Source organism: Phragmites australis, chromosome 24, assembly GCF_958298935.1.
Source record: "Phragmites australis chromosome 24, lpPhrAust1.1, whole genome shotgun sequence".
Classification (NCBI taxonomy): domain Eukaryota; kingdom Viridiplantae; phylum Streptophyta; class Magnoliopsida; order Poales; family Poaceae; genus Phragmites; species Phragmites australis.
Genome location: NC_084944.1, coordinates 1354433 through 1367719, shown reverse-complemented (window position 1 = coordinate 1367719; position 13287 = coordinate 1354433). Strand labels below are relative to the sequence as shown.

Genomic DNA, 13287 nt, shown 5'->3' with positions numbered 1-13287 from the left:
TAATTGCTCTCGCCCTATCAACTAGCTATTCGAATAATCCACATAGATGTACGGCAATTTTAAAAAATGTATTTATTTGCTATGTAGTTCTACTGCCTATTATTCAAAGTACAGTTTTATTTAACAACACGAATCTAATTCCTATGGTTGAACTAGCTAGTATATTCTAAATAAACTCTACTTTACCAACTACCCCGGTCGAATTGAATGGCACGATATTATACTATATGGGTAAATCAAAACTGTATGTTACTTGTTTAACATAACTCCCTTCGTTCAAGGATATAAGACGTATTTTATTTAAAAAAAGTTATCAAAACTAAACTTTGACTATTAATTTTGTCTTATAATATGTTGCCAATTTCTATAAAATCAACATCATATTAAAAGTACTTTAAAATACAAATCTATTGAATCAAAATTTGTATCCTAAATATGCATATAATTTGACTATTTATTGTTCAAAACTTATAAAATTTGATTTTTTGAAAGAAAATATGTCTTACGTTCTTAAACGGAGGAGTATCTGTTTTTGGCACTTTGCACATTTAAACATACAGTGTTGTCAGAATTATTGAGTCGAACATGGTTTATGAAGCCAGCTACCATGCGGTCCTGCAATTTAATGGTGATATGCGTGTTCAAAAAAATTCTCCAATTTTTTAAGACAAGATGACCCTAGAAGGGCATGTTTCTCTCTGTAACTCGTCTGTAAAATATTGGGGACAGTACTCTGCTGTGTACTTGTTTTCCGGATACTAACAGAGAATTAGGCCCCCAGGGTCAACCCCCTTCTGTATTCCGTTTGGTTTGTCACTTTGATAACTTTTATCGAATTGTTCTTTCGAAACTCTCGTCTCTTCATTCTCGCAGCCAATAACTGAACAATGTCCATTTCTTCTTTTTGCGAAATCATTATTTTATTTATGCTTTACTTCCAAGTGCAATCTTTGAATAGGTAGCTAGATCTAGATCATTGACTAAGCGATCAGCTGCTCGATTTCTGCTTGGTGATTTTAAATCTGGCACAATGAAAGCAATTGTGTTCTTTAAGCAATTGTGTTCTTTATTTCAGTTGCATGGACAGAGACACAGTCATCGCTGATTACTTGGTCAAAAGTTAAAAGTCTCTGCACAAGATAGGAATATTCTTGTAGTACTATGTATTATTTGATAAGTAGCAAGAGTAGGGAAGTCAGAGTAACGTGCCACGCAATAATGTTCTATTCCTAGTTAATTGTTTAATTCACAAGAATTACTTCAATTTGCCATGGACTTAATCACTTGATCACCTCTTAATGTTCGTAGGAGCACTAGGTCCAAGCCATAGGCAACAGGAAGGCCTGATTTTGCTAAAGTGTCACATGTGAGAGCATGCACTGTCACACCGCTAAGCATCTAACCATGGCAAGTGAAAAGCTAGCCAGCATCTGCTGGCTGCTGCATCCATATGATGAACTCCCTTTCCAACTACTGCCGAGGCTGCATCAGAGACATCATCTCTTGTGCTGCCTTGCAGCTATGGTTTTTTTCAGCACAGTGCCTGTGGTTTTGCTTTGCTTTATTCGTTGCTTGTAGACGCAGCACATGAGCACAGTGCCCCCATCGCCCTAGTTTGTTCGTCTTGGCAGCATTCCTTTTTTTCCCTTTTGCCCTGAAAGAGACTGAAACAAGAAAAAAGAAAATTGCTCCCTTTTGTTGTTGTCTAGTCATCGCTGTTAAGGTACTACATCTTGCCTAATTGACAGATTATGCATGGAGGAACATCTAGACATCATTAGATTGAGATCCATACGTTTCTAAACTACTCTACCTTGAAGGCAGAGAGGGTCAAGCTTGCTAGCTGCATATCTATGTATGGTATGCACCCATAAATCCATAAGAATATCGTTCAGCTTTGGTGAGTATATTTGCTTTTGGCAAAGGCATGCATATTTAGCTCCCTTTTGCTTGTCCAAATATTGCATTGCATTGCGTACACATATGTAGCTAGCATACGGGTGCTTAGTAGGCCATGATCATGATGAAGTTGTGATCACAACTTTGCAACCAACACCCGTTCAAAGATTTGCTTCGGTTCGCGTTAATTGCATTCATGAGATGTACTAAGCATGAAATTTCCTGATAATCTCGATATGAAATGCAGGTTGATGTCACCTCAAGTTATCGCGTGGAAAAGGAAAAGCAGGTCTGCGTCCATCAAAAAGACGAAATCAACATGCAGTACCACCATGGCTTGCAACTCCATAAATAATATATTATATAGTTGTTACTTTTGTACCCTGCAGTTTGTTAGTCCTGACATAATTAGTCTATGACAAATCAAATATATGTTTGTTAACTTAATAATTTTTGTTAGGTGACCACCTGCTTTCGACAAACTAACTGATTATGTCCTAATTATCTAGGACAATTTGTTTGAGATTTCTCTTCTCCTTTCTTCTGAGAAGAGGCAAGCACAAGAGACTAAGCAATTGTCTTGATCTTAACTTTTCTTATATTATTTCTTAAGGATAGCCTATTTACGAAGTACTTAAAGATAGATATTACATGGTAACCCCAACTTCGACTGTAAAACGTTTTATCTAGCTTTCAGTAAAAGTTTGGTGAACATTATGTTGTAGAGACCAGGGGAATTTTTATGATGTATTTTCTCTTGTGTGAGGCGTAAAACGTTTTTATCTAGCTTTCAGTAAGAACCATTCTTGCATTAGTTGCTAGTTAATTGGGATGTGCACTCAGAAAAGATGGATGTGAAAACGGCCATTTTGCTTAGTGATATTGAAGAGGAAATCTACATAGACTAGTAGTAAAATTCACGCAAATTAGGAAATCACCATCTGGTTTACCTTGCAAGATCACCGTGCAGAAACGACGTTTTCACATCCACTGTTCCAATGTAAATTCCACCTAGCTACGGCCTACCAATGCAAGAACGGTCTTAGTTGAAGTATGCCTCACAACAAGAGGAAATTACTCGTCGTAATCAATCGATTTCATCTGTGAATACTTTTTAACCAATTTCCTCTGTGAAATACCCTTTGGACATCAGATTGTTATCAATGTGAGCCAGACAAGTTTACTGGCAGTAATCTCTTGCTTTAGTTACGCCAATTACCGTCCTGGGCGATACGTATGTGGCTTTAATTCACCGTACCACCGGTCGCTGTCAGTGAAACTTACGGAACTGAACGGGTCCCCGAATGCATCGGTCTGCCAGTGAAAATTATACGAGTACTGTAGGACGGAAGGCGCCCTGGATGCAACGGAATAGGGACTTGTCAGAGTTAACGGTGGTTTTTCACCAGCTGCGACGGTAATGTATCGATCCTAGCTGCTAGCTTAGGTGTGTTGAACCCAACTCGGCCTGGGTAAAAAAAAAAAAAAGCAGAGAAACCGAAGAACTGAACCAAACCCGAAACATCAAAATTATCAGTTTTTCGGTGTTTCGGTTCGGTTTTTATTTCAGTGATATTCGGTTGTTGATTCTTGGTTCGGTTGTCATGTGCCTAAACCTAAAGAAACCGAGGACTCAGCGACTCCCGTCTGAACAAGAAACCCGAACTCCCCTCGACGGCCCAAGGTCCACTCCCTGATTCAACCCCACCCTATGAACCCTAGCACCAGCGAGTAACTATAGCATCCTATCACCCCGACCCCTGACTCCCCGAGCCGCCAGGCGCCACTCGGCCTATCCCTAGCCCCTAGCTATCTACTATTGGACTACCGGACACTGCCTGCCCAGCACTTGTGCCTAGCCATCGGACATCGCTCGCCCAGCAGAGAGCATACAAGCATGACTGCACAAGTTGTCGAGCAAGCTGGTGCTCGAGGCCTGAGCACAAGTAGATCAGGCGTCCAGACAAGCTTTCCAACGGGGACTATAATGACGACAACGACCGAGCACTCCTCTAACGTATGTTCTTTCAATCTTTCCTCGGTTGATCTACTATGTTGTTTCTTGTTGTCTGTTTACATCTAGAAAAAATTAAGATATATTTAGGTTGATTTTTTGGTAGCCGTTGCTCATCTGTCCATAATCAGTACCCTGTTGTCAAATTATGCTTTCGCTATCTGAAATTGAGTTGAGACACTCTGTCACATGCAAAATGTCGGACTAACACCAGGCTAGCCTATTTGCACTGAAAACATGCTTGGATTTCTGTTTCTGTTTTAACACTTGAACTGATCTTAAACTGAAATACTAAATCAGTAAAAACAGCCTAAACAGGCTGATCTGAAATTCAGTGAAAACCGAAACTAAAAAACCAAAAATGAACTAGAAGATTTTCCAATATTTTCCCTAACGTTGGTTTACATATTCTGAAAATCAAATTGTTCATACACCGAAAAACCGAACAAAAATCAAGAAAAACCAAATGCCCAGGCCTACCCAACCTTTTCTCCACGACGTTTTCACCTGCAGGAGAAAAAAAGACGAGACGTTCATGACATGCATGTGTCCGAGTTCATGCATGTGTCGATCCTCAAATAGTCAAATGCCGCACAGATCCTAGTGGCCGAGTCATTGTTTGCAAAATTGACGGATATAGTTGTATCTGCCTAGCTACTTTCTAGAGATCAAGGCTGCCCATTCTCTCATTGAGTAAGGGTCTGTTTGTTTGAACTAGAGATTGTGAAAAACAGTTTATAGATTATGGATTGTAAGAAACTAGATTGTAAAAGTTGTATTGTGAATTGTTACAATCTGTTAGAAGACGGATTGCTGTATTGTTACAATCTATGTGTTGGATTGTAACAATCCAGCTTTTTTAACTAGCTGTTTGTTTCAGCTTTTAGATTATGATCATAATCCAACTTTTACAATCTAACTGTTTATTTCAGCTTTTATATTTTGATCATAATTCAGTTTTTATAATCTGAAACAAACAGGGCCTAACAAACGTTGTAGATATGTAAAAAAAAAAAAAAAGCACTAGAGTGTAATGTATATTTCACTTTGAAATCATGTAGACGACCTGACTGGCTAGTTCAAATTGTATGCCTAAGATAATCTTCTTGCCAAGATGAGTCTTACTGTTTTAGTTATGTGATCCTGCTTTACTTAGAAAGCTAGGTTCAACAACGTCAAAAATTAAACATACCCAGAGAGAAGGCAACTATAGATGTTGTACGAGTCATCTTGGGTTCTGCGGAACCCCGGAAAATATTAAGCTACCTTTTTCTTTCGGACAAAAATTATCGAGCCACTTCGGAAACAGCTTGGAATCTAGGAAAGCCAGAACAATTGCGCACATTTTCGCGACAATTTGACGTGGCATTCTCCATCACACATTTCCAATCAGGTCTACAGGATGCTCAGTTTTGTGGACAGCATATAAGTAAGAGTATGTCTAGCAGATTAACTAAATTTCATCCTCTATATTTTTTATTTGGTTATCTTTCTCTCTCTACGTTTCTACACACTTCAACAGACTAATCAAATCATACTCTACATATCACATTTACCTATATTTTATTCATAACAGCTAGTTTCTCCATATAATTTAGGGTTTTCAATAATTTTAGAAATTAGTACATTAGTTTAGATGAATATTCATGATTTTTTCCTAATTTTTAGGAATTAAATTTATACCTAAAAATGTGACATACATAAGTAGTCAAATTTAGAGAATTTTCATTTAAAATTTGTAAGATATTTTTAGTTGTAACCAGTTAAAATGAGTTCTCTGTTATTTATTCTTGAAGCACAAAAATCAGTGTAATTTTAAGAGCTTCAGAAGTTCACCTTTTTGAATTTATAAAAGAGGAGATAAGAGTGAATTTTTGAAGCATTTTGTTCTACTTGCTTCATTCTCTTCTCCCTACTAAGTGCACAGGAGAAACAATAGCGATGGTGAGCAGGAGAAGGCACTATTTTTGCCAAGCGAACTAGTCTATAGAGATGGCGAGCTATCTGACATTGCTGTTGGAGGCTCGTTTTCGCAATCGATGGTGAAATTTAACGGTGGCCAGCTGCATGGTTTAGTTGCTGGAGTACTCTAAGATTATCTCAAATTGATTCCCGTTAGTGTTTAGAATTTTTTTCTCAAGGGATTTTCGTTACTTTCACGGTTCCTATCTTTCCATCACGAAATGATTCTTATAGTTCTCTCATTTCTCTTCACGAATTATTTTTAAAAAAATTATTAGAGATAAGAGAAAATAAAAATAAAATAGAAAAAGAGCAAAATAAAAGAAACATGATTGAATGGTCTAATCCAACCCTTACAACTCTCTGTACTCGGTCACTGCATCAAAGAAGACCTACTGTGTCAGATGCTCCTCCCTTGTTGGTCGCTGCCTAATTAATGGCACACACGAGGGTGACAACTGTGTCCAGCTCGGCCGATCAACATCTCGAGAACAATCCAATTGATTTTTTTCCAACTTTAAGAAATGATTTCGTTTATTTGTCAGCGTGGTCCATCCGTGCGTATAGTATTCGCCTACGCGTCCACGATCTCCACCGTGTATCCTATTCACTCCCGCGCAAACCAAAAGCTGAGCTGAGCACACACTGCAACTGTGCAACAGCAAAATGCGGTGCAGCTGACAACCAGCTCAGCGAGCCCGTCGCTGACGTGGGAAGCTCCAGCGTGGCAGTGGGTCATCTGCACCTCAGTGGTCAGCAGCTGGGCCCACTCGTCGGCTTGCCTTGTTGGGAAGGGCAGGGCTCTGGTCCAGCTAGGGCAGAGCAGGACGAGCTCAGAATAGGGATAGCAAAAGGTACAATATATGTAGATAGAGGTTATAAATATTTGTATCCACAAGCTAATTTTTAAACTGATATGATAGCTATTATTCACCATAGGTAAAAACTAAAACTCACATCCGTTACATATGGGCATCACATACCCGCGAGTACTCCTGTATGTTTGTTAATATAGTAAATATGTATTGAACATAAGAGCAATTATACAACAATAATATCACTAATTTAAACATATATCCTAACTAAAATAATGAATAAGTATCTCATACATAAATAGCATGCATATCGTATCAGTATATTACCACATAGTTCACATATATAACATATTATTTCATAATTTAACAACACTTAGTGCAACACAAACAAACATTATTTAACAAGACAACAAGTGTGAAGCAGTATACTCGTTGGTTTTAACTTCAAACCTGTATTCATACCCATAGATAAAAATTGTATCCTAAACCTACGCTCGTTAGAATTTTTATCCATAGATAAACGGATAAAATATGTCCATTATCATCTCTATCCCAGAAAGCTTTCCACTTCCATGGTAAGAACAGAGCAGCAAACATGGCCGCGCTTAGAATAAACTCGATCGCTGTAAGAGCATCTCCATCCGACCCCCTAAAATTGACCCCTTATATCTTCATACAGGGGTTCTCCCTATCCAGACTGACCCCCTATTTCTCTGTGCGTTCCAACCGACCCCCTAAATCTGACCTCCTATATTTCACTCACCCATATTTTAATACTATCATTTAACTACCAAATTAATTGTAACGGCTATATTTCTAACGGTTTTTTTTCCAACGGCTATTTTTTGCAACGGCTACTTTTTTTCAACGGTTTTTTTTCAACGGCTATTTTTTCTAACGGCTATTTTTTCCCAACGGCTACTCTTTTGTCCAACGGCTATATTTTTCCAACGGCTACTTTTTTCTAACGGCTACTTCCAACTCTATATAAACCCGGCCAGTGCCCTATTGCCATTCACAAGTCCCACTCCCTTGTAGTTCCCTCTCTGATCGAAATGAGTCATCATTTTCTGGTAGATTCATCGTCGTCGTCGGAGGATGATGACGACGAACTCATTCTTGCTACACTACACCAAGCACACACTCAATATGCGCTTTTGAATGCTGCACGACCTGGGGGTTCTGTGCCTGGACGTCAGTATATCAACCGCAACAGAGAAGCCGGGCATTGGAGGCTATACGAAGACTACTTTTCAGATGCTCCTACCTACGGTCCAACTTCTTTCGTCGAAGGTTTGTAAATGATCTGTTTTTGTTTGTTCGTCATTTTTGTGCATCCTCTTGGGTTCGGCTGATTCTTATTACTTTCTTCAGGTTTAGAATGTCTCGTTCTCTATTTCTTCGCATACTGCAAGCTGTAGAACAACATGATGATTATTTTGTGCAGAAAAGAGATAGAATCAAACGTCTTGGGTTATCTCCTTTGCAGAAGATAACCGCATCATTTAGGATGCTAACTTATGGAGTAGCAGCAGATGCTACTGATGATTATATTCGGATTGCAGAAAGTACTGCTGTAGAGAGTCTTAAAAGGTTTGTGAAAGCTATTGTTGAAATCTTCGGTGATGAGTACCTGAGATCCCCAAATGATAATGATACAGCTAGATTACTTGCAATTGGAGAGCAAAAGGGTTTTCCCGGTATGCTTGGGAGCATAGATTGCATGCATTGGAAGTGGAAGAATTGCCCTGCAGCATGGCAAGGTCAATTTACCGGTCATGTGCACGAGCCCACCATTATTCTAGAAGCCGTTGCTTCACATGATCTTTGGATTTGGCATGCCTTCTTTGGTTTACCAGGATCTCACAATGATATTAATGTTCTGCATCGTTCTCACCTATTTGCAAATCTAGCTGAAGGGCACGCTCCAGAAGTGAACTACACCATTAATGGTCATAATTATACAATGGGGTATTACCTTGCAGATGGCATATATCCTCAATGGGCCACATTTGTTAAGCCAATACCATCTCCACGAGGGAATAAGAGGAAATATTTTACGAAAGTACAAGCAGCGGTGAGGAAGGAGGTGGAACGAGCATTTGGAGTTCTGCAATCTCGTTTTGCCATTGTTCGTGGGCCAGCAAGATTTTGGGATCAAGACATACTAGGACAAATCATGACAGCTTGTATCATCATGCATAATATGATCGTTGAAGATGAGCGAGATGCAGAAGGTGACCACCATTTCGATGGGATGGGAGAAGTTGTGACAGCTTCCCATCGTCCTACGGCTGAACTACAAGCGTTTCTTCAAACTCATCTAGCCATTACTAACAGGGAAACTCACTCACAGCTTCGTGATGATCTAGTCGAGCACCTGTGGGAAAAATATGGTGGGGTATAGTGTATGTAGTTGTACCAATATAGTCGGTACCTATCATGTAATGTTTTAATTATGTATGCACTTGTAATAATGTAGTCAGTACCTATTATGTATGCAGTTGTAATAACGTATGGTAATGTATGCAGTTTTTTCATCACACAACAACTAACATAGATAGTCCATACAACAAACATAGATAGTCCATACAACTAACATAGATAGTCCATACAACAAACATAGATAGTCCATACAACTAACATAGAGTTCGTACAACATACTTAAAGTTCATACAACATACTTAAAGTTCATACAACATATTTAAAGTGCCAACAAAATACTTAAAGTTCCATATATGAAGTAGCTCAACCCGAGCCTGTGCCAAACCGCCGAGCGATGATCTCATCCTGCAAACTCGTATAGTATTGTCGTTGTCGCTCACTCATACCACTAAGATCCATATTCATCACCTTATCATCTTCAATCCTTCTCCTTAACGCAATATCTTGTTCCTTCAGTTCAATCTTTTTCTTCTCAAGTGCAAGTCTCTCATCATAGCGCTCTTTTTTTGCAACCTCTTTCAGGGCTTCTGCCTCTTTCTTCTTAGCCCACATATTTTCCAACGCTTCCATGTAAAGATTATCTCCAGGAGAGACAGGATTTTTACCTCGCCGTTGTCGCTCTTTCTCCGCCTTCCTACCTCCTGGCCTAACCACAGGCTCTGAAGTATGACCCTCCCCATCATCCTCTAGATGACTCTCGTTGGTCTCAGGAGTGGACGACAGACTTCCAGTGCTGGATGTCTTCTGTTTTTTCTGAACGCACCTATCCTTCCACTTTTGCTCGTGCTGCAAGATATTCCAACAATGCAACAATCCGAACGATCTGCCCTTGGGGTCTTTTGACTTATACAATTCACATGCATGCATTACCTAGACATATAAATACGCCTTATTAGACTTGCACCAACATATGAAATGACAATCAAATAAAGAAAAGAACATTATACCTTATCTTGTTCTGTCACGCCGCTTTGCCTCCTGTTTTGAATTTGGACATAACATCCACAAAACCGGTTAACACCTTCTAGTATGATAGACCAACGGTGCTGGAGAGAATTGGAATTACGATCAGATGCAAAGTCCTTGTTCTCGTGAAAATAATCAGTAATTCTTTGCCAATACGTAGCACGGGATTGTTCATTCCCTTGTATAGCATCCAAACTAACTTCTAGCCATGCCGACACCAACATGTTGTCTTCTTTTACACTGAAATTTTTTGATCTAGCCTTTTTTGCTTTTTGGGACGCACTAGCTTCTACATGTGGCAGTTGTTTCTCCTCATGTGGGCTTACAAATTGACTATCATCCCAATACGGTCCATTGTCTTCAATGTTTTGTTCACTCATCAATTCCAAAAAACCATCCATTCTTATAACCTGCACCTACATAACACAAATTGAACCATGAAACTAATTTCTAGCATTGCAAAATAAACTAATTATGGATCTGCTCATGAACACTGGGGAACAACCCGGGTGTAAGTATGTGTAGTTGTTTCAATTAGATAGCATAGTCCTGAGACTTAGACGTGTGTTTGCTTCAGTTCATAAGTAACCAGCCAGATATCTTCCGAATATTGTCCTTAGTTGTTTAATGGTGGAATATGGTACCTTGTTTGTTATATTAGATAGGATATGTGTCTATACTGGAGTTAGGAATCATGTAAGAAATGCTTATTTAAGTTGCATATATTTTTTCCCCTCCAAATAAAATATTTGATCATTATTTTGCGCTATGTTTTGGCAAGGTCATCTCATTTGGACGATGAAGCTAATCTGAATACACTGACTGCTAACTTAGAAATCTTCTTAGGAACACTCCATCAGCAGCCTTTTCTCCTTTTTTCTTTTTTCCCCCAAAGCATTGAGTTTAGGAAAACTTTCCATTGTCACCGTAGTGGACGATAAGACTGAAATGTACACACTTTTTATTCTGAACATGTATAATTGCATTTTTACCATGAGCAAAGTTTAGGATTAGTACCTTTGGCTCGATCACATTTACAATTCCTTCGTAAGGAATTCTTGCTTTATTACTCCTGTGATTCTTTCTCTGACAGCCGGATTAATCTTGAAAAAAAATACATTTCCATCAGGAAGTTTTTCAATGGATCTAGCACATTCACCGGGGAACAAAGACAAGATTATTTGGGAGCATAAATAAATAAGCAGATGCGAAATTGATATATGATCTCAAGTTGTCTGTGGGGTAGCAGGAGGGGCACGGCGCGGCTACATGATATACATGGCATACTCTTTTCATGATTGAGTAAAAGCACAATTTTCATATAAAGATTGGGTAGCAGGTTCATTGAAACTATTGATCATTACAAAACAGAATTGTCAACTGCAAAACCATAAACTCAACACTAACTATGTTGTAGGGAAAAGGGGGAAAATGAAACTTGCAATAGCAGATCAGGGCACCCGATGATGAGAATTTTTGGGATAAAATGAAATTCATATAGAAAGACTGACCTCGCTGACTAGAAGACCAAAAGTTGCTTCAGAAATAACAGCTCTAACTGCTTCAGTAGATCCAAGAAGAGGAGCGCCTGAAAGCACAGGGAAAAACGATAGCATGAAGATAGGAAATAATGATGGTACTGAATTAAGGCTCAAATAACATGCGGTATTGCTAATCTTTTTCAAGAAGGACCATCATCTTGCTCTGCTGTTCTGTGCTTGGCCGATAGAAGAAAGGACCAGCTGCTGCTCCTTGCAGCCGAGAAAGAAAAAGGAAGAGACCAGGAGGGAGAATGAGGGAGATGGGGGCTGGGAAGAGGAGGTTCTGGCAGCTCCTTTGTGGTGGATCTGCGCAGGGAGGAGGGAAGTGTTGTTGTTGTTGCTCCGGTTGTGCTCAGCCGAGTGTGAGAGAGGGTGGGCAGAGAGAGAGAGCAGCATGGAGAGGGGCAGCAGGGAGGTGGGTGAGGAGATAAGATGGAAGCGCCGGGGGGGATGGAGGTCGTCGGCGGAGAAGCCAAGTTCGCCGGCGACGAATCGTCAGCGACGGATTGCGACCGTGTCGGCGGATTGCGAACGAGGAGTACCAAACCGAGCAAGAACAGGAACCGGAGGGGCAGCAAGCTCACCTTGGGGTTGGGGATGGATCTCGACCGCTTGCTCCCAGGCAACAGCCAGCCGGGCGAGGTTCTGCGACCACAGGGCCGAGTGAGCGCTGCGTGACCTCGCCCACCTGCACGGGCTCCGGAAACACGAACGCCGCCGCCTCCTCCTGCTCCTTCTCTTCCTCCTGCTGCTTCTGCTGGGGCGGCTTGGGAGGGGCGGAGACGGGGGCGGGGGCGGGTGGCCCAGGGGGCGGCGAAGCGGGTGGTCAAGGGAGCCGGCGGCGCGGGTGGCCAAGGGAGGAGCCGGCGCGGGGCAAGCCGCGTCGTCGCCGGAAATGTCCGTGGCGGGAGGGAGCGACGGGAAGGAGAGGTCGTTGACGGATAGGGAGTCGGCAACGGTTCCTAAATTTGAGGGTCGACGGAGGTAAAATGGGGATCCCTCAAAGATGAGGAGGCCGATGAGGGATCGGTTGGAGAGACGTTCGAGCGTTTTTTTCCTAAAAAATAGGATGAGGGGTGAGTTAAGGGTCTGGTTGGAGATGCTCTAAGCCTGTAGCGTCAGCATCTCCCGGAAAGGAGTCTTCCAAAGCTGCAGAACTGCTGATAGAAGCTGGGAGAGATGCTGCTGCTGTCAGCCAGCCACTTGATCATGAGGAATGCTTTACCTTTTGTCACCACTTGATCGTGGAGCCATGGAGGAGACCAAGGCTGGCCGTGGAGCCATGGAGGAGAGCAAGGCTGGCCTCACGAACCAGAGAATTCAGAGCCCATTTGCTACTTCACTGTAAGTTAACTACGGTTCCTGATAGAAAAATGATGGGGAAAAGGAATATATATACTCCTGTAGTTAATCTCGTTATAACTAAAATATATACTATTATATATAATACTTTATAATATATATATATATATATATATTATTTTTTAATATGTATATATACTATTTTTTAAAATAAGCATATTTATTTCTAAACACTTAAAGAGAAAGTAAGTATATGTGAGAGTACAGAAAAGGTTTTCTATTTATATTATAAATATATATGCATATGTATGTATTCTGGAGTAGCCAGTTTTGGTTGACGGTA

At 40.5% G+C, this 13287-nt stretch overlaps 2 protein-coding genes across 3 annotated transcripts; one reads left to right on the top strand and one right to left on the bottom strand.

Moving 5' to 3' along the window:
• Nucleotides 1-7745: 7745 nt before the first annotated feature.
• LOC133907984 (uncharacterized) lies at nucleotides 7746-9097 on the top strand. Its single transcript, XM_062350126.1, has 3 exons — nucleotides 7746-7983; nucleotides 8256-8390; nucleotides 8550-9097. The coding sequence occupies exons 1-3, from the start codon at nucleotides 7746-7748 to the stop codon at nucleotides 9095-9097; spliced, it is 921 nt and encodes a 306-aa protein (XP_062206110.1).
• A 168-nt stretch (nucleotides 9098-9265) lies between these two features.
• On the bottom strand, nucleotides 9266-12691 carry LOC133906961 (glutathione S-transferase T3-like). 2 transcript variants are annotated; one of them, XM_062348929.1, is made up of 4 exons: nucleotides 12227-12691; nucleotides 11119-11204; nucleotides 10083-10517; nucleotides 9266-10005 (listed from the first exon to the last, which is right to left on the bottom strand). In XM_062348929.1, the coding sequence occupies exons 3-4, from the start codon at nucleotides 10500-10502 to the stop codon at nucleotides 9439-9441; spliced, it is 987 nt and encodes a 328-aa protein (XP_062204913.1). In that variant the 5' UTR covers nucleotides 10503-10517; nucleotides 11119-11204; nucleotides 12227-12691; the 3' UTR covers nucleotides 9266-9438. The 2 variants fall into 2 exon arrangements, with proteins under 2 accessions (XP_062204913.1, XP_062204912.1); XM_062348928.1 differs by lacking the exon at nucleotides 12227-12691 and adding an exon at nucleotides 11613-11748.
• Nucleotides 12692-13287: the final 596 nt, after the last annotated feature.

Excerpts from the sequence above, each read along its gene's own strand:
- LOC133907984 (XM_062350126.1), top strand. The coding sequence starts at position 7,746 with ATGAGTCATCATTTTCTGGTAGATTCATCGTCGTCGTCGGAGGATGAT. Across the intron at positions 7,984-8,255 it reads TCCAACTTCTTTCGTCGAAG|AAAGTACTGCTGTAGAGAGT; the intron begins GTTTGTAAATGA and ends TTCGGATTGCAG. Across the intron at positions 8,391-8,549 it reads AGAGCAAAAGGGTTTTCCCG|GATCTCACAATGATATTAAT; the intron begins GTATGCTTGGGA and ends TTGGTTTACCAG.
- LOC133906961 (XM_062348929.1), bottom strand. The coding sequence starts at position 10,502 with ATGGATGGTTTTTTGGAATTGATGAGTGAACAAAACATTGAAGACAAT. Across the intron at positions 10,006-10,082 it reads GCGTGACAGAACAAGATAAG|GTAATGCATGCATGTGAATT; the intron begins GTATAATGTTCT and ends TTATATGTCTAG.